General features: G+C 43.6%; 1 protein-coding gene across 3 annotated transcripts in view; it reads left to right on the top strand.

Annotated features, from left to right (window-relative positions):
• The window catches only part of Mipep (mitochondrial intermediate peptidase), a 128,834-nt gene that overhangs the window by 91,176 nt on the left and 16,549 nt on the right, over positions 1-21,109 (top strand). For 2 of the 3 annotated variants that reach the window (XM_021650137.2, XM_021650135.2), the window contains 2 exons: positions 2,866-2,987; positions 5,864-5,937. In XM_021650137.2, the coding sequence (XP_021505812.1) occupies positions 2,866-2,987; positions 5,864-5,937 (196 nt within the window). The remainder of the gene's footprint in view (positions 1-2,865; positions 2,988-5,863; positions 5,938-21,109) is intronic. The other variant, XM_060391083.1, reaches the window with a different exon arrangement.

Genomic DNA, 21,109 nt, shown 5'->3' with positions numbered 1-21,109 from the left:
ATGGAGAGACAGGAAAATCCAGTAGTCTAGCTACTTGGCAAGCTCTAGGCCAGTTGAGATACCTTTTCTCAAAAATTAAGGTGCTGAGCAGCTGCAAAAGACACCTGATGTTGACTTCTAGATTCTACCTACATGGGTACAAGCATGTACACACACATACACATATACACACACACACACACACACACACACACACATGTATGCACTCACGCATGCACACATGCACATACACACACACACCACTTTGTCTAAACAAGGCCTGTAGTCAGGCTTCCCCCATCTGCCTCCCTGGCACAAGGGGCTTAGATGGCAGGAGGCTGAGAGGATGAGCTTCTAGTGTTCTTCCTAGCAGTAGTGTGGCCGGCCATCAGCCTCTGGCATCTTCGCTTCACACTGGTTGTTTCTGTTGCATACTATTGCAAGGACTACATCTGTGCCCGGGGAAGAAGTGCCTTGTGCTAGGAAGAAAGCAGGCCTGGCCACTGGGACAGTGACCCAGGATGACAGCAGGTGCACTCATGTAGTCAGAGTGGTGACCAGGAAGCATCAGAGCCCTTGTTCCGACGGGCAGTGTGCCTGACTGGTCGGGGTGTTGCTGTCACAGATGGTTCTACAGGACACTCTGCCAGGGAGACACTACACAAGGCCCTGTCCTTCAGGGCACAGCCCACACCATGTCTGCCTTATTTCTAATCATGTCTTTTTGTAGAAAGAGAGTAGCCATTAAGGATTATTGCACATCTTTGCCTTGCTGTCCCAAGCTGGCTGGTATACCTCTGCATACCTGGTCTATTCCAGGCAGAGTAATTACCTCAAAAGATGTGTTCAATAGTGTAACTAGCGTATGACCTTGGCTTTAAAGTTTTCAGCGAGGCATGGTTTTCAGAGTATAATGAAGGGACCATCTTTTCAGACAGCTTGGTTTCTTTACGTATTAATTAGGACTTGCTTATCTAGTTCATAGCAAACTACAAAGTTCTAAGAATTACAGTCCACTTATATTTTATTTCCCAGGAAATATAAGACTTGTTGATTATTCTACAAGGGGGAAAAAAAGGCTTCATGTTAAAAATTATTTAAGGTCAGATAAAATATGTGCTTGAAGAAAATTGTGTCAGAAAGCTAGGCAGTGGTGGTGCATGCCTTTAATCCTGGCTCTCAGGAGGCAGAGGCAGGTGACTCTCTTGAGTTCAAGGCCAGCCTGGTTAGTCTACAGAGCAAGTTCCAGGATAGCCAGGGCTACACAGAGAAAACTGTTTAAAGAAAACAAAAAGTGTGTCAGAAAACTGAAGCCCCAAGTGTTTTCTGGGAAAATACTCACATCTACTTCTGTTGGTCAGAAGTCCTGACCAGGGAGTTTTGGTGCCTGCCTTTGCACTGTCTCCCCAGTGGGTGTGCTGCCCATGGTTTTGGTAGGAAATGAAGTGTCCAGCGGACTAGTCGTTTTCCATAAAGACCACAAAGTCTTTCTTAAAATACCTATCTTCAGAGCAGATGCCCCCACAAAAATTCCCTTTTCATGTGCCCATGACTTGGCTGGCCCTGCTCCTCTCTTGACTCTTCTGCTGCTCCCACCAGGTTGTCTTCTCTGTCCTTCTTCTGTATACACCCCACAGTGACAAACTGCCTGCAGAATAACTAGCTGTCTACTTCTTCCTGTTCAGGATTAGCAGATAAGATGGGTTCAAGAAGTTAGGACTCAAAGCTTTCTCTGCATTCTGAGGCTGCAGCGCCATAGCTACCTTGGATTCTTAATGCATGTCTTTTCTAAAAGTACTACACTCTCCAATTCCCTTAATCTCTTTATTCTGTCCCCCTTTCTCATCCTACTCTTTGGCTTTTGGCTTTGTGATAAAATGACGTAGAATATCATAAAGTGACATAACAAAAATATGGGCACTTTCTGCTTTAGGAAAACCGACAATTGAAATGAGTTCAGACAGCAAATAGTGGCTGCAGAGTTGGATAATCAAGAATAAGTCAACTCATGACATTGTCTTCTTTCTAGGTCATTATATAAAATAAAATGTAATAAGTAATTAAACTCAATGAAAAGAAGTTGACCAAATATTTATAGTAAAACGTAGTTTTGTATGTCTGAAGGTTGTATTCTCCTGAGGTGAAGTTGTTTTCAAGTGTGCATTCATCTGCTTAGGCTGTCAGAACAAAGGCTTCCAGACTGGGCCATCTAAACAGCTGAAGTATATAATAGTGCCAGACTCCTTGGGGCTGAAGGTCAGGGTATCAGCTTGTCTTCTTCTGAGGCCATGTTCTTGTACCACAAATGGAACCTTCTCTGTCCTCATGATCTTTCATCTCTAGGGTCTTTGTCCAAAGGTCCTCTTCTGAGGACACCAGATTGATTTTTAACTTCTTCACCTCTTTAAGGGACCAGTCTCCAAATACAGCAACTTTTTGGCCTGGAGAAGGTGGCTCAGTGGTTAAGAGAACATATTTTTGCAGAGAATCTGGGTTTGATTCCCAGCACCTACATGGTGGCTCACAACAATCTATAACTCTAGTTCCAGGGGATCCAACACCCTCTTCTAACTTACATGGGTGCCAGGCATAACTGTGGTAGGCATACATAAGGGTAAAATACTCATACATAAAGTTAAATAAATCTAAAAAAATTCAGATATAGCCACATTCATTGTGTCCCAGACACAACTGAGAGAGACACAAAGTGAGCCCATAATAGTCTACAGTATTGAAATAAATAGTCTATGACAGTATTGAAATTATGGGTGACATAGCCCTTTGGGGTGGGATTTAAATTGGGATATTTGAGCTTTGTGTGTATGCCGCATTGTGTCCTCTCCAGATACTGTTCTCAGCTTCTGTGCTATGTTTCTCTTTTTGTAGGCCTGGCAGCTGAGGTTCAGCCACCTTGTGGGATATGGTGCCAAATATTACTCATACCTGATGTCTAGGGCTGTGGCGTCCATGGTGTGGAAGGAGTGTTTCCTACAGGATCCTTTTAACAGGTAACAAGGATAGGGTGGGAAGAATTCACGAACCATCCTCTCCTCAACCCACAAGGTGCAAAACACACACATATACACACTAACTGCATCCAATGTCAGTTGCTTAGAACTTTGCGGTCCTGGCAGTGGGCAAGAGCCCACTCTTGCCCACTCAATCTCTTATTAGGCCTCTCCCTCCAGTGAGCCCTTCTGCCTCCTGACATGACCATGAACCTTCCCTGACTGTGCAGCTCTGAGGGACAAGTCTTCTGAGGGACTTGCCTGCTCTCCTCAGGTGTAGAGGGGCTCTGCTCCCAGCATCTACAGAGAGCAGTCCTGCACTGCTTTCCACAAAGCCACTATGATTCCTGGTACTTCCTCAAGGCTTTCTTGCCAAAGCCTAGGTAACTGGAGTTTCAGGCCTAAGGACAGCCTTACTAATTCCTCTCTCCTTTCCACCACAGGACTTGTTTTTGATTGTTTGTCTGTTTTGTTTTGTTTTTCGTTGCCTGGAACAGCATTGGTGTATTGCCATTAACACTCGGGTTGTTTCTGGAAGTGGAACTTCTTCCTGCTTTGAGTGTCTTCTCTCTCTGGGGAAATGATCACTACAGAAAATGGGCAGTCCCGAGGAGGGAGGCTGCTCTCCTGTTCACCTTTATTCAAGGACTCATGTCCCTTGAGCAGCACAGCTGGCTGCAGTATACCACCCCACATCACTCCCTGCTGTCTGGCCTCGAAGGGCCCCTGGGAAGCCTTGCCCCATGTGTCCTTGAGTACGATGACCAGTGGTTTAGACTAGCATTGACCCGTTTTGATATAGTATTGAAGACATGACTTTCTGGGCCACTCTCGAAAGCCATAGTATCAGTGGATTAGCGGCAGATGTGCCCCTAGTAGTGACTGTGCAGAAATGGAAGGCACATCAAGTCCACTCCCTCCCTGAACACAGCCAGACCTAGCGGTAGAACAGGCAGGTGAGGGCTGGTGGCCTGATTTCCAACCACAGGTCTCTGCTTCAGTTCCTCCTGGTGTCCTCACAGGCCCTTGTAACAACAGGAGCTCAAAGGCCCTGTGGCTGTAAACCTATCCCCCACCCCCACCACATACCTTAGAAGGAGTTGCCTTTGAAAGCAAACTAGTAATTACAGCCTGATGTCACAGTGGCTTAGAGCACTTTGTCTCCTCACCAACCAAGTGAGATATCTCTAACACTTCTCAGGCACTTCCAAGAGATGGTTATCTGCCCTGCAGCTTTGCTTTTAACACAGCCTCTCAGCCACAGCTAGCCTTCCAGCAACTGGGCAGAACTGGCTTTCCAGACAAGTACTCTAAGGCTCAGGTGGGGGTGGGGGCTGACAGCACATGGACTAAGATCCTGTGGATCTCCCATCCTACCCCCTTCCCCTGCACACTCCCTCTACACACTTGCCTCTGCACAATCCCTGCTTTTCCTATAGTTTCACAGATTCAGGTAATCTCAGAAGTTAATAATCACATTCAGTTGCAGGATCTTTCGAATTTTGATCTGACATCATAGAACTTTTTACTTTTTTTTTTTTTTATAGCTTGGTACCCACATTTTGTCTCCTTTTCATATTGCAGACTTGGTCTGTTTTACAAACTAATAATTTCCAAAGGGTCTATAGCCAAACTTGACTACAGTAAATAGCTTCGAGGCTGGCAGCTTTTTACTAAAGATGTCTATAAAATGGACAAAATATCATCTTGTTTGAAGAAACTACACTTTCTCTGAAAACCACATGCTAATAAAAACATATCTTTAAATATTTCTGTTTTGGACATATGTGAATTCTTGTCTAGACACATAGCTGCTGTACTTTTATGATCATGTAAATATTAGCTTATAAAAGTACTCTCTGGACTAGGAAATTTCTAACCACTGTCAGAGGTTTGTTGTTGTTGTTTGTTTGTCGTTTGTTTTTTGAGACAGTTAGTACAGGCTGCCCTGGAACTCATGACTCTTTCTCCTCAGCCTACAGAGTTAGGCTTACAGGTCTGCACTAAAGGATGCTTCAGACTGTGAGGTTCCATGGGGCTCTGGACACCAGAACAGAGGCTTGTCACGGCACACTGCTTCCTCTCCACCACACCCAAGACAGAAGGCTGGCCAAAGCCTTTTCACGCCTTGCTCTGAGAATGCCCTGCCATGTGTTTCCTGCTTTACCTTAGTGTTCATGATGCTTGGGAGGCAGAGCCAGGTGGATCTCTGTAAGTTCCAGTCCAGCCTGGTCTACAGAGTGAGTTTGGGGGCAGCCAGGGCTACACAGAGAAACCCTGTCTCAAAAACCAAAACAAAATGAAAAAAGATATAATCCTATCTAGAAGTCCAGGTCCCCAGCACCCAGGTGAAAAGCCAGCTACAGCAACATAGGCCTGACGTCCCAGCACCAGGAAGGTATATAGGCGCATCCTTAGAGCTCACTGGCCATCCAGCCTAGCCGAATCAGGGCACACGAGAGTCAGTGAGACACTGCGGGAAATAAGGTGAAGAGCAGTTGGGGAAGTCACCTGATGTTGACTTCTGACCTCTACATGCAAACACACACTTGCACATGACACGTACATGTACTCATGAACACACACGTACAAGTCCAGTTAGAGGCAGAATTACCTATCTAACAAAAAAAAAAAAAAATCAAGTTAGTAAAATGAAAATAATACCACAATTTATTTAACTCAGGATTGGGTGTATAGCTTAGTGGTAGAATACTCACCTAGTGTGTTCAGCCAGAGCCCTGGGTTCAGTTGCCAGCACCATACCAAAAACAGTACCTAAATACCTTGTTTTTAAGTATGAGATGTCCACAGGGTTCACAGCACATGGATGGTGTCAGACTGTATGAGCCATGTGGATAACAGATTCTCTTCTCCAGGGCTGCCGGGGAGCGCTACCGCAGAGAGATGTTAGCCCACGGTGGGGGTAAGAAACCCATGCTCATGGTTCAAGGTAAAGCACAGCCCATGCTGCCATCTTCTCTGGGAGTGGAGGGTTTGTTTCCAATCTTGATGGGTTGTGTGATACCGCATCAGCTTTCAGAATGTTGATAATACTCTAATAGAGCGTAGTTGACTTGCCACAAGTCCCAGGAAATGTGCCTTTAGCCATTAACAGCTCACAGTGGAGGGTTCAGTTTTGTTTGGGTTTTGCTCTTGTTGTTTTATTCTAAAGAATTCATACATTTTTCTCTGTCTGTCTCTCTTTTTCCTTTTTTTTTCCCTGAGAAATCCAAAGCTTAAGGTTAGAGATTTGGTCTGTTGAAAAATTAGAACCTAATTAAAGCATCTTTTTATAATATCAATTTTTTTCCTATAAAATTGACATGTTAATTTATGGAAATTTTAATTATAGATGGCAGTGACCATCATGAATTTTCATGGAATGTTCTCACAAATATTTATAGCAAGATGTACTTCTTAATGGATACTCTCAATACATTGATAATTACAATTATAGCTAAGCCGTTTGACTATTTAATGAAATTGCCCTAGGAAATGATTCCCAGTATTGGGCATGTTCTGTTTCATTGTTGTCATTGAGTAGGTCCTGGTAGTAACTGTTTAAAGGGTCTTCTTTCCTCCTTCTGTTGAATGTGAGGCCAGATCTTGCCTTTGATTCTTCCCATGCTCTTCAAGTGTGTGAGTAGTAATGTGTGCCAGGCCTGCTTGCAAGCCCCAGGGGTAGAGGACTGAAAGATGCTAAGGCAGACCCTGCTCATGTGAGCCTTCATTCATTTAAACAGCCTGGCTGGCTTGGTTAGGGACTTGAGGTACTCGTCTGGCCTCCTCTGTTCGATGCCTGGTGATACTGTGTTCTCGTGCATCAGCAAACAACTCCAGATTGCCTGTTTTTAATGAAGAGCATGTGCTGATCTTGCCTCAGTGTCCTCCTTGCTTCCCTTGGCCCTTCTTGGTCTTTGCTACATCTAGAAATGTTCCTGTGTGACTTTTTCCTTGCGATAGGGTCTGCCTACATTACCCTAACTAGTCCCCCTCCTTCAGCCTGCTGAGTAGCTGGTACTGTAGGCATGCACTACCCCATGCCTGGCTAGAACTGTTTTAAAGGGTTCTCACATGGTAGTTAATTTAATCTCCTTACTAGTCTTTTGAAAAAGGAACTGTCATTATCTGCATTTTATAGGTGATGAAGCAGGCCTAGTCCCCTGCTCCTTTTTGGAGCAGTGAAAAGAAGAGCCAGAATTCAAACCTCGTACTTCAGCAAAGACCAAGCTTTTCGTAAAGGAGCCTGAGAAACAGGCTCCAGGCAGAAGGGAAATGGATTGCATACTGGTAGTGTATGTGCAGTCCTGTGCAGACAGCTCAGGTCAGTGGAGAGACTGTTCATGTAGTAGATTCTGTTGCTTATAATGGGTGTGCTTGTCTGGGTTTTAAATGCTGTCCTCATGTGAACAATAGTGTCTACGCTGTTCAAAACAAGTCAGAACTGTGTTCTCCTCATGCTTCTCTTGACTGCTTTGACTCTCCACTCTGCCTCTAAGTATGGTACATTGTCCTTGTACAAATTCTGTGCTTTATCTGAAACATCTTTGGGCTAAAATCAATTTATTTTGCACTCAAGTTCCCATTCTCACGAGAGAAAAAAGTGGTGGGGACTACAGCTGCAGCATTTAGATTCTAGTTAGAACCTCCAATAGACCTATTTTGCTTGTACACTATTTAAATATTTCTTTTCCTGTTTTTCCATCTGATACTACCATTGATTCTTAAGATTTATTGCATAAATGGTGGATCTGCAGGGAAGTCACACATCTGTTGTCACTCAAGAGTTCGATTTATGAGACAAGACCCACAAGGACTTTTTACTTTCCTGAATGCTCCTGGTCTGCACCCAAGACCAGGATGTCATTTAGCTTTGACTTCAGGGCACTCCTGGCCTTAACTGGGAGGGTTGCTGAGCTTTGTAATATACAAGTGAAGCACTTGGTGGACACCATCTTCTTTCTTCCACGTGGCTCTTGTCCCACCTTTCTCTAAGAATGCAATGGGCAGTTAGGCAGAGTACAAATGAGAGGTGCTTTGATATCAATTTGGGATTGAGAGACAAGCTTTGCATAGGACAAGACAATTTAAAACAGATAACCAGGTGGGGTTTAAGTGAAACTGTTTTGAACTCTTAGTGTCCGGGTTATAATAGCCAAGATAAGCTCTGAGAAGTGCCAAAGCTCATAAGCTTTTTGGGGTAGGTTGGAGGTTTCTGGGTACCAGCAAAGAGCGATCCTTTGCAGAGTCACTGCCTGGGGGTCAGGGGTGCTACTGTTTATTTGTTTTGCCTCAGATGCAGCTGCACTAAGGGTTATCAGTAATTGAGCCTGCTGTATGTGGTTCCTTTACCTTCCAGCCATAACAAAGTTAGGGACCACCTTATCTCCCAAGGCATATCTGATCTAGTTGACTTTACTCACCAATGAAAAGTTCCATTTTCATGGGTATTTTATGTATTTAGCTGATTTTTTTGTTCTTGTTTTGTTTTTTGGGTTTTGGTTGTTGTTGTTTTCAAGACAGGGTTTCTCTGTGTAGCCTTGGCTGTCCTGGATTCACTTTGTAGACCAAGCTGGCCTCAAAATCACAGAGATCCACCTGCCTCTGTGGATCTCCCAGAGTGCTGGGATAACAGGTGTGCACCACCGTGCCTGGCTTTAACTGCTTTTAAATATGAAGAATTAGATAGCAGACAACAAATAGCAAACATGTCTCCAGACTTCATACTTCTGACCAAGCCTGGCCTTTACATTTCTCAGGGGCCTCATGCCTCTACATGGTGCTCAGAGAGAGATTTAAGAGTACTTCAGAGAACTCAGAGAGGAGAGGGTCTTGAACCCTCAGTAGTAAACCCTGCTCTTAAAAAGCAGGTGCACTTGAGATCCTTACTTTCTCACACATCCGCTTATCCACTCAATCCCCCAGCATTTGCAGTCCCTGGAAACAGACAAGCCTCAGTGGCCATCACCCACCTAAGGGAGCCCCAGAGAGTCCACAGTGCTGCCTTTTTTATGTGTCATTTGCCGCAGCTGCCAGGCATTGGCATATCACCTAGTAGTTCTCACGGGAGATGCCAGACTATTTGGGGACTGGGCCTTCTCCCTTCAATCATGCTGCACCACAGTGAAAACAGTGTTCCCTCATTGTTGAAGAAAGCATAGCACAAGAGAATTGGGTTTTTACTTCCTAGCTCTGCCACTGTTTCTTGGCAAAGTCAGTTTCCCTCACTAAGACAAAATTAAATTTGACTTGAAAAGACCTTCCCTTCTGCTGTCTTGTGGAGTGGGTGTGCATGGCACACATGCACGTGGTAATGAGTCAGCACTTCCCAGACAGCTGAGCCTTGTGAATTGTTAAATGCATTCATAGATCATATAGAGAAACATTTTTAAAGCACTGTATTTAATCACGAAGCCCGGAAATGAACTTGGTTTGGCAAAGCCTGGCTGAAGTCTGGTCACCATTCTAGGTAAAGCCATGTCTGTGTAGTGTGAGGGAAGGTTCTGGCTGTGCGTCCTAAATCATGTGGAGTTTCTGGGCTTCCATTAAGTGTCACCTTTCTGAGTACCTTTGCCTAAGATAAGACATGAAGATAAGGCATTTTCATTCACGTTGATGTTCTCTCAGCTCCATACTGGAATGTTTTTGTTAAGTTGTCCTGTGGTGAGCATGAACCAGACTCCAGTTTTCTTACTATGGTTTTAGACTATGTATTGTTTTCTAAAAAGATCAAGAGCCTTGAGCTGGTAAGTATCCGGCCAGGGATATTCTGTCCTTCCTGGGAAACTCAACTGTCTTTCCAGCAGCAAGAAGAGTGGTCATGAGTATTGGAGATAGGGACTGTGTAAGCAGTTGGTGAGTGACCAGGAGCCCTCATGCTGGCTCACAGCTGTCCTCCTTTAAGAGTTTGTCCTATGCATGTGTTCTCCACGCACTTGCTGAGTTTGGGGTTTAGATTTTACTTGCTTTTCCATAGTGTTTACTAATTGCTAAACAGTCATCATGCCAGGTGCTTGCTGCTGTGTCACCTCCCTTAGTTCCCTAGAACAAGGGTCTCTGTTTCTATAAATAAGGAAATGTAGCCAAGGTCCATGCTCTTCCACTGCTGCCTCCCTTGCAGGAATTCTGACCCAAGATTGATGTGTAGATCATGGGGTGTGACATGAGCCTTGAGGGCTCCTGTTTCCTCAAGTCTGTGTTGTCTGCTTTTTTATCATGTTGCAACCCAACTGTTCCCATTCAAAATCCCATCTGGCCCTCCTGCTGGCTACCTCTGAGCACCTTCCACTCTGTGCCAGATTCTCCCACTTCCTTACCATGTAGCAGCAGTGACTGTGACTAACCACAGTGACCCTAGAGGAAAGGCCTCCGCCCAAAGCTCTGGGTCCCTACAAACCCCTGTGCTCTGGCTGCAGCCCCTTCTCCAAACAAGCTCAGTTGGTTTCTATGACCAAGAACAGTTTGCAGAATGATAACTGACAAGAGTTCTAAAGATCAGGTAAGAGGGAAAATAGGAGATAAATGAGTCAGTTCTCAGAAAACTGAAACTCCTTTCCAAGTGACTCACAGAACTAATGTCTCGAAGCTCGCAAGGCCTGACCTTAAGCTGATTAAAATCATTTGCTACTTAGCATCTCTGCAAATCATTATTGGGGCAAAAATGCATTCACTTTGCCATAATCATTCTGAATCATCTCTTCTAGTTCATTAGGTATTATTTATGTTCACAAAAATAAATCAAAGGATTATGGGTTGCATTCCCAAAGGTCACCTCAGAGAGATTTTAAAAAAGCAATCAACTCAGATATTTGCTCTTCTTTAAAAGCCTTCTTAGTACCAGGCATAGAAGACTCCAGCACCCAGATACTGGTTCAGGTCATCCACCCAGACACGAGGTCACAGCATCTACCCAGACGTTGGTTCACACCATCCACACACGTTCATACTATCCTCCCAGACACTAGGTCCCACCATCCACCCAGAGACAGGTTTCTGGCATCCACACAGACACAGGTTTACACCATCCTCCCTGAAATAGAACCAGGCCTCTTTGAGGAAATGTCTGATTCTAGGCCCAGAACAGGGAAAACTTTGGAAATGATCCAGGAGCATCTTTTGGTGCCACAAAATGAATGTGCCCAAAAGCATACTCATGAGTATCAAGTGTGACAGTGAGCCTGCTAACAGAGCTCCCATTGGCGAAAACCAGGAATCTGAGCATCTAGATCAATAGCGCCATGCTGAAATAAGACCAGAAGCTCCAAATATGGATCTGTGTGTTCACACTGACACCAACAATGGAAGGAGTTTACAGAGCAGACAGATTTTCCATGGAGAGGAATTTTCATCAACTATGTAGCTTCTTTCTCAGAAAATGCTACCTACCCACCCCTCCCCCAAGTTTGGTGAACCCATTCATGCCCCACCAAAATATTGTGGAAGAGAAACAGGTGGAACCTTTCTTACGAGTTTGGCAGATGGTGTCTCATCCAGATAGTAAGGAACGGCTGGCAGTGACAAGTTGTGAGGATACTGTGTCCCTGATGAGGAGAGGTCTGCTGCCCCCGTGATCTTCTGTCCCCAGATTTCATTCTTAATTTGACCGTGAGCAGATCAGATAACTCAAATTGTGAAATCATTGTACCTCATGCCTAAGCAGCATTTAGCAAAACTGTTAAGGTTATAGATAAGGAGGGACATAGGAGCCTGCAGAGACAAGACCACTGTAGGGTGCCCAGGTTGGGGCTTGGGACTGGATTAAAAACTGAGGTGATGAGAATAAGGCTAACATCCCATCAGTCATCCTCTTTGTTGGCCTTTTAGCTGTAACGAATATTCCATCACAGGATAAGGTGCGGGCCACCAGAGAACCGGGCAGCCCTGGAGCATCTGGGGGCTCTGTGCATCACTAGATTTGAGTAAATACTGATTGTCTACTTGTGGTTAGACTGAGGCTGTGATATGACAGCCACTTTTTTTTTCCTTCCTGGCAGCCATTCCTGCTGTGGCAGGTTCCAGGTAAAGGCACATAGGTGAGATTAATGTAATGCAAACATAGCTGGGAAGAGGAGAAGTCAGGTGGTGCAGGGCTCTGCAGATGCTGCAGAGACTTTGGCCTTTGTTTGAGGACTCTGAGGTACCACAGACAGTGCTAAGGCAGACTTACTTCTAATAGGTTCCCTTGCTGTCAGGGACAGATGCCTAAGCAGTGGTAAAGGTCAAGTTAAATTAACCCCTGGCTATTGTCAGACCTATAGGTGCCCAAGGCCAATAGAATGGGCGTTTGGAGGGAATGAAATAAACTAAAAAATAGTCATGAAATAGACTCAGCATTGGGGTGAGATGCCATGGTGATTTTTTAAAGCTCTAGGCTTTAAGCCTGGAGAGATCATCATATTGTTATTGCAACTGAGAACTGTGGGATGCAGTGGGCAGCAGAGTGTAAACTGTTGATGCCACTCTGGGGACAAAGGAGCCAGAGCCAGGTCTGATGTGCTATGGTTCAGTCACAGAGTGGACTCAGAGCAAGAAGAGCTAAGCCAGAGGATTCAACCCCTGTGTTGCTAAAGGAACCCAGGTGGAATTGGCACAGAAGCCCTTCTGCCCAAACAGTGCTGGCAGTGGGAAACTGTTTTTGTTGTTGCTTTTTCCAGTTATACAGTGCCTGTTGACATTTACTCACATTGGTGCAAAATGTTTAGTCTACCTTAAAAGTCTGATGTCTTAACAATGCTTCATCCAGGTATTGAACATTGGTGCCGGTGTTTTTTTGTACTGTTTTGTTTTTGTAAAAGTTGCTAGCCTAATAACATAACCAGATGTGCTTACTGTGTGGCTTTGCTGCTGGTGTAGTTTGTGCAAGACGAACATGATGGCAGTCAAGGAGCTGTAAGCCCTGTCTGTCAGCAGAAGTACAGCTGATGTCTAAGTCAGAAAGCCAAATAAACACTCCCTATTCAACACCAGCTTGATTGATTTGCCCTGTTGTCAAAATGTGTATGTGGCTATTTAAGAAAGGCATTTTACGTATTCTTTAGCACTGAAAATTAGTAGTTACTATTTCCAGTTTTTAAAACATGCAGTTAACTTTTAATCATGCAGCCTGATTAATCCCCAAATACTGCATTGTGGCAGGAAGCTGGCATGCTCAGGAGGCACAAGCTGCCTTTGGATGGTTAGTGTTTATTTTTTAATGTCTGTTTGCTTTTTAATTTTTTAATCAGTGGAATTTTCAAGAAGAGATAAGCATTAGCATATGACAAGTTCTGCCTGTCTGAGCCAGCATCTGTGCCCCTGGGGATAGAGGCCCAACTTCAGCAGATGCCAGAACATGCTCAGAGGCCCTCTGCTTGGGCTCCTGAATGCCTGCCCTGGAGTGTACTTAGGAAACCCCCTTGCACAGAGAGATTAAACATGAAGGGGTAAGATGGTGTTAGTGATAGTGGTTTTTGTTTCTTACTGAGGTCTGTTTTTGTTGTTGTTTTGTGGTGGTTTTTGTTTTGTTTTTGAGGCAGTGTTTCTTTGTGTAACCCTGGCTGTCCTGGACTCACTTTGTAGATCAGGCTGGGCTCAATCTCATAGAGATCCACCTGCCTCTACCTTTCTAGTGCTAAGATTGTGTGCCACCATGCACGGCTTTTACCAAGGTCTTAAGATGCGGTCTAAGTTGGCCTGGAAGTAGTCTCCTGCCTACTGAGTGCTGGGGATGTAAGTGCCTGTTGCATGCCTGGCCAGGACAGGGTGCTTTTTGACACTGTCATGTCAAGCAAAGCTGATACTGCAAGTAAATCTTTCTGGTGACATGTGGTAGGTTGTTCAGAGGTTTATGAAGACTCTCTGTACTTCTTCCTGTAGTGAGAGAAGCCTCTCCTATCTCTGAACTTCCTTACCCTGTTTATTCTGACATAATGTTAATGTATATCAGTTTTCCAACTTTACTGTGGTTTATCACGGTCTCTGCCCTCAGTAAAGTCTGAGCTCTATGAGCCCTAAACTGACATCATGTTCCTAAGCATGTCTACAGCCCTATCATAGGGCTTCATGAGATCATAGCCTCCAGGAGAGAGCTATTAAATGTATGACTGTAAGATTTGAGTATGAAATGTCCCCCACAGGCTTCTGTTTGCATGTGTGGTCCCTGATTGGTGGTGCTGTTTGGGAAGCTACAGGAAGCAGGTCACAGAGAGTGGTTCCTTGGGAGGATAACATGGACACTGGCTTGGCATTTCCTGTTTTCTGGCACCACGTAATAAACAGCTCTCCTCCACCACTCACTCTTGCCATTGCGATGTGCTCAGGCTAAGCAATCACAAACTGAACCTTGGAAGCTGTCACTGACAAAGGGGGAACCATCTCTCCCTGGCACACTGGGCACTATTACAGTGTTAAAATTTGATCAAAAGTCGCCGTTAGTGATAACAAAAGGTTCTTGCCATTTGTATTGTAAGTGCCCCTTCTGATGGTCATAAGAAAAATATGTCAGGGAATTGGGCAGTTTGACTCTAAGCAGCAGGTGTTAGACTCTCATATCCTGCCCTGCTGCCTAGAGTAAAAGAACTATGAGTCAAACTGTCAACTGGACTACCCTGCCAGGAGCACCAGCCATGAACAGTCCACAGACACCTCGAGAGGACTTCATAGAGGATCACAGCCAGAGTCCAAGCTTCTGAAGACAGCCTCAACCAGGCTGTTTTGAAGGTTTGCACTAACTATTTTGTCATCACAAACCCAGATGGAATCTAGATAACCCTGCAATCATTTCCACCTAGGCTAGAGGAGGAGCTCTTTTCTTGATGGTTAAGGAAAGAAGAATGATGATGGTGCTGAGAGGCAACACTTGAGTTTGGTCCAAAACGAAATGCCTGTGGTTGGTCCATACTTCCCATGGTATGTAAGCAGCCTGTGGAACGCAATACCTGGGTCAGCTGGGAGCACTCTCTCATGCTCAGGCTCGCCTGTTCTCTGCCTTCCTCTGTGAGGCACCATCCTGGCCTTGACCTCCTTCCATCTGCTCAGTCCCTTCTGCCCACACACCATGTCAGGATCTCTATTGCCCCTTTTCTGTGCCCTGTACCTTTTTGATCAGAGTCATATCAAAAAGTAGAGATCTTAAATAGATGTTACCATCTGGTTCTCAGAGATAGTGTGTATTCTTTCCTTTGTAGATCTCAGCACCTAAATGACACATATGTTTATTATGTTGTACATAGACAGTGTTTTATAAGGCATAGTAGAATTGATCAGTCTTTCCTTTTCTAATTCTTTTAATGGAAGACCACCAAGTCCTTCTAGTATGTTAGTAGAGCTAATTTAAGAAATGAACATTATAGTATTAATAGAAAATACTACAGGAGCCCAGATAGTTTTGCTGCATGATCTAAGCAGCAAGGAATAATCTGTACATGTTAGTAGTGTAAGAGCTTAATTAAAACCAAGTCAACAGAAAGCATGATCCTAATGTGGCTTAAGTTGTCCTGAAGCCTCTGGCCTTCAGCTCCTCCTCTCTGTGTTTCCTAGTTTTTGTTTGTTTTGCTTCCAGAAGTACTCACCACCATCCCAGGAGCCTGAGGCTGGAACAGCAGTCCAGTATTTATTAAACTGTGTCACTTTCGGGCCTGCAAATAGCTCAGCATATAGAGATATTTGTCACCAAGCTTGATAACCTGTTTCAATCCCTGGAACCCACATGGTATAAAGGAGAGAATCAACTCCAACAAATTATGCTCTGACCTGTATGTGCGCATGTGTTTGTGCACTCTTGCACACACACATAATAAATACAATAAAGAATTTAACTGTAATACTTTCATAGATCCCAACTAGTAATCTTATGTAGTGAAAAACCCTGATATTTCCTTTGTTTCCACTTAGTGTATATTATTAGTGTATATTATTGAATACTTACTACTAGCCAACTGCTTGTTGGAAGGGATGGGACACAAAATTAAGAATAACCTGTGTAAGGGGTCCAATGAAAACTATACAAGAGTCCATGGTAAACTTTAAAGATGTGTCTACTCAGCCAGTTGGCTCCAGAGGGAGTCCTGGGTCTCATCCCCACCTGACCCCCTTATGGAGCTACCTTTGCTCTGTGATAATTGGACAGTTAGATAAAGCAGCACAGAAGGGTGAGAGGCCGAGGATACCTTCCCTGGGAGCCAACTTAGAGAGCCTGTAGCTTGCTTTGGCCAGGTGGTATGGTTAAGGACCAAACACACCCACTATTGAAATAGCTCCTCATGTAGGCTTTCCTTACATTTAGGAAGGGAAAAGTGAGACGATGAACTCACACGATTTGAGATGCAAAGTTGGAAAGTTAAAAGAGTTGATATTTCAAAGATTCAGATACACAAAAACATGTAGCCCTTCTAAGTGAAAGGTCCTCACAGGAAGTGATTGGGGTTTTAGTTTTTGAGTCTCTAAATCATTGCTACTGGAGCACCAAGAATAAGAAATGCCTGTGGTTATTAGAGTTTTAGTGCTTAATCAACCTCCTGAGCAAACTATCTTTGTGTTCTATGCTGACTACACAACCAGATGAAGCAGCCTGGGAGTGAGCACCTGTGTTACCCCAGCAGAAACTGTTGAGTGCTCTTTGTAGGCTTGACTGTGTAGGAGAAGAGAAGCCCTGTGGCTAAAGCCACCTTTCTCCAGAGTTTCTAACATGAACATTAGCCAGAGCCTGTCCTTGATATCTTTCCCCCTCTTGATCCTATTTTTGGTTTTGTTGTGGTGGGTTTTGGAGGTTGTGGTGAGAGATGCTGGTTATTATTGTTATTGTTATTATTATTATTATTATTATTATTATTTGTTATCTTGAAGCTATCATTATAGTCACCTGGGAAGAGGGAACCTCAGTTGAGTAATTGCCTCCATTGGACTGGCCTGTGGAGGGGGGAGCATTTTCTTGATTAATAATTGGTGTGGGTAGGCAGAGCCCACTCTGGGAAGTGCCCCCTCTGTACAGGGTGATTCTGAGTTGTATAAGAAACCAAGCTAAGCAAGCATGGGAATCAGGCCAGTAAGTAGCATTGCCCCATTGTCGCTGCTTTGGTTCCTGCCTTTGGGTTCCTGCCTGGATCCTTTACCCTGTCTTCCCTCTATGATGGAATGTAATCTATAATCTGAAGTAAACCCTTTCCTCCCCGGGTTGCTTTTGGTTAGTGTTTTAGTAACAACAGTAGAAAAACAACTAAACACAGAAGTTGGTTAGTTAATTGATTTTTTTAATTTAATTTAATTTCATATATCTTGATCATATTCTTTCTCCTCTCAAATCTTGCCTGCCTCCATATCCACCCAACTTCATGTTCTTACTCTGTTTCTCTCTCATACACACAAAAGATCAAAACTGACAATTTTTTTAAACCAATAAGACAAAAAACAACAAAATGAAGCAGAAAGTGCACAAAAAACACAGATTCCACTTTGTGTTTGTCAACTATTCCTGGGTGTGAGAACTGTCCTGGAGTATAGTTCATATACCCAGTGACACTTCATTGGAGAAAACTGATTTTTCCCTTCCCATCATGTATCAATTACAAATAGATTCTTAGATAGGGATGGGACTCTTTGTCTACTTCCCTTTCTCAGTGCTGGGATTTTGTCTGGTTTGAACCAGAATAGGCCTTTGCCATGCTGTCACAGTCCCTGTGAGGTCATATGTATATCAGTCCTGCTGTGTCTGGAAGATGCTGTTTTCCCTGGAGTAATCTACCACCCCTGGATTTTACAGTCTTTCCACCTCCTCTTCCACATAGATCCCTGAGTCTTTAGCGAAGGAGTTTGTTGACGATATTTAGGCTTTAGTACTCCAAAGTCTCTTAGTCGCCACACATTGTCCCACTTGTGGATCTCTTTGATAATCACCACCTACTGCAAGAAGCAGCTTCATTGATAAGGCTTGAGTGATGCTCTAATCTATGTATATAGAAATATATCAGTAGAAGTAATTTTATTGTCATGTTCCTTGAGCAGAATAATAATACTAGGTGGTTCCCCTTGGCCCATAACCTATCTAGTCTTAGGATTTGGCCACTTCAGCAATATCAGGAATGGGTTTCATCTTGTGAAGTGGGCCTTAAATCTAATCAGAAAGTGGTTGGTAACATAACATAACAACATAACATAACATAACATTTATGCCATTATTGCATCAGTTTATCTTGCAGTCAGGTCTCTCTTGTAGGTCACAAGGCTTGTAGCTGGATGGTATTGATATTATTTTTCTCTTCCAGTGGTGTAAAAAGTACTTTCTGGCATCATGAATACTAGTCTGTAGGGGTGAAGCTTCTAATAGGTCACCAGCTTAATTTCTCCATGTTTGATGACCTAAAGAAGCTATGTCTTCAGTAATAGGCCATACTATCAAGTTATAGAGAGTAACCAATAGCCTTGGCAATAGTCTGTGATATTTGGTGGGAAGGTTTGTGGGACCCTTTTGACCAATGACTCAGGAATATGTAACCCACCCATTCCTGGCACAGGAGGTTTTCATTGATGGCATAAGATATCTAGTTGGGAAGACTTGAGATTGTCTCCCCCATTATATGGTGACTCCATTTAAATTTCTTTCATATATATCTATATTTTAGGAGCGTCTATGGTAGTTGGTTTCCATTTTGCTTTTCAAAAGACTTTTGGTGTTAGTTGTCCCTCCCCATAGGCCCCTTTTACCCTGACCTTCCATCCCCCTCCCCATTTAATCTTCCTGTATTAGGTTCTCCTTTTTTCTCTTTATAAAACTGTACTTTTAATTCTCTTTTCATGGAAAGTCCTGTCCTCCCCACTGGTTCCTTAGCAGGTACCTAACTGCTTTGGTTATTCGACTGTCGCACACATATCCAAAACTTGAAAGCTAATATCCACATATAAGACAAAACATGTGATATTTGCCTTTTTGAGCCTTGGTTACCTCAGGATGATTGTTTTTATATGTGCGCAGGTTTCATAATTTCATTTATCTTAACACATAAATGTTATTATATTGTGCAAAATAGATACATTTTCTGTATCTATTTTTCAGTTGTTGATTATCGAGACTATTTCAAATTCTAGCTATTATGAATACAGCAACAACAAATATGGATAAGTCAGTATCCTTATGGTATCCTTTGGGTATATGCCTAAAAATAGTATAGCTAGATCTTGTGGTAGATCGATTCTCAACCTTTTGAGGAACCTCCACACTGATTTCCATAGGGACCGTACCAGTTTGCAATTCCATCACCAACCAGCACGTGTTCCCCTTTCCTCACATTCCCCCTCCAGTAGCTGCTGTCATATGTGTTATTGACTGTGGCCACTGTGATAGGATGCAATGCCCTTCCTTTTTCCCTTCCTTCCTTCCTTCCTTCCTTCCTTCCTTCCTTCCTTCCTTTCCTTTCCTTCCTTCCTTTCTTTCTTCCCTTCCTTTTCTTCCTTCCTTCCTTTTTTTCTTTTTTCTTTTTTCCTTTTAATATCTGTTGGAAATTGCTTTGTGTCCTAATATATGGTCAATTTCAGAAAAAGTTCCAGAGGCCACTGAGAAGAAAGCATATTCTTTAGTTTTGGGGTAGAATATGTTAGGCTCATTAAACTCATGACGTTATTTAGCTCCAGCATTTCTCTGTTTAGTTTTTGTCTGGATGACCTGTCTGTTGGTGAGAGTGGGAAACTGAAGTCACTATCAGTTTGTGAGGGTCAGTCAGTGATTTTAGCTATACTAATGTTTCTTTTATAAACTCAGGTACCCTATGTTTAGTGCATAAATGTTTAGAATTTAGAAATCTCTTGGTAGATTTTTATGGGAAAGTGTCCAGGAACCACAACTCTGAAGCCTGAAAACCACACAGCTCTGAGGTGGGGCAGTGTCCCAAGGGAATGGTATGTTAAAACATGGGAGCCCAGAAACCACACAGCTCTGAGAGGCCTCCTTAGCAAAGGCATTGCAGCTCCCAGGGGAGGGCATCCCCAGCTGAGCTGAGGAGCTGAGGATCCTCAGCCCTGTTCCTTCTTCACATCTTTTCTGGGCTTCTTGGCTTCTTTCGATGAGAGAGTCAAACCAGGCAGCGAGTCTCTTAAGAGATTTATTGGAGGGACGAATCCAGGAGAGGAGGAACAAATGCAGGAGTGGCTGCCTCTGTTCCCAGGAGAACACAGCAGGGAACTAAGCAGACACAGCCTTTATATAGATTTTTTTTAGGGGGTGAAGCTTTCTAGGTTGGAGATTTCCAGGGTGAGGATTGGTGGGATTTCAAGTCCTGAGCTTGGGAGAGCTTAGGGATTGGTGGGTTTTCCTGCTTGGGGATTGGTGATTTCTCCAGACATCTGATCTCAGGTCCCAGGGCTGTGAAGATTTAGCCTCAATCACTCTGGAGTCCTGAGGTGTTGCTGTCCAGAGGTGTAGGGAGGCCAGTAGCACAGCCTGAAGATCCAAGCACCCCATTCAGGGACCACAGGAGATAGAAGCTAGAGTAGCTTGAAGAAGGGCCACCCAGGAAAAGTAGGGGAGCCCAGATGCAAAGCTTGAAGCAACCCAGCCTGGCTGCTGAAGCTCCTCAGGTCAGGTCCTGGACACGTTCCTACAAAGTTTACAGAGGGAGTCTATGGCAAGGAAGGCTTTCCCTGTAGCTTGAGTTGGCCTGAATAGCCAACAATAAGTATATAGTTTCCTTTCCTTTCTCTTCTAATTAGTTTTGGTTTGAAGTCTATTATGTCCGCTATTTAAATAGCTATACCTACCTGCTTCTTGGGTCTATTTGCTTAAAATACCTTTTCTAATCTTTTACCCTGAGGTGATAGCTATCCTTGATGATGAGGAGTGTATCTCAGATACAGCAGAAAAATGGATCTGTGTCTTTTTATTAGGTAATTGAGATCATTAATATTGATAATTACCAATGAGCAATGGTATTGATTTCTGTTATTTTGTTCATGTTTATTAGTCTCCCTCTCTTGACTAACTGTCCTGGAATTATTTGTGTCTTCTTAAATATGATTAATCTTTTCTTCAGACTGAAGTTTTCCTTCTAATGTCTTCTATAGAACTGGATTAATAGATAGAAATTGCCTAAATTTGGATTTATTGTGGAATATTTCTTTGTCTATTGTAATGATAGTTTTGCTGGGCATAGTAGCCTAAG

The sequence above is a fragment of the Meriones unguiculatus genome, chromosome 9, assembly GCF_030254825.1.
Source record: "Meriones unguiculatus strain TT.TT164.6M chromosome 9, Bangor_MerUng_6.1, whole genome shotgun sequence".
NCBI lineage: Eukaryota > Metazoa > Chordata > Mammalia > Rodentia > Muridae > Meriones > Meriones unguiculatus.
The sequence above is the reverse complement of the archived record's forward strand: the minus strand, read 5'-3'. Positions and strand labels throughout refer to the sequence as shown.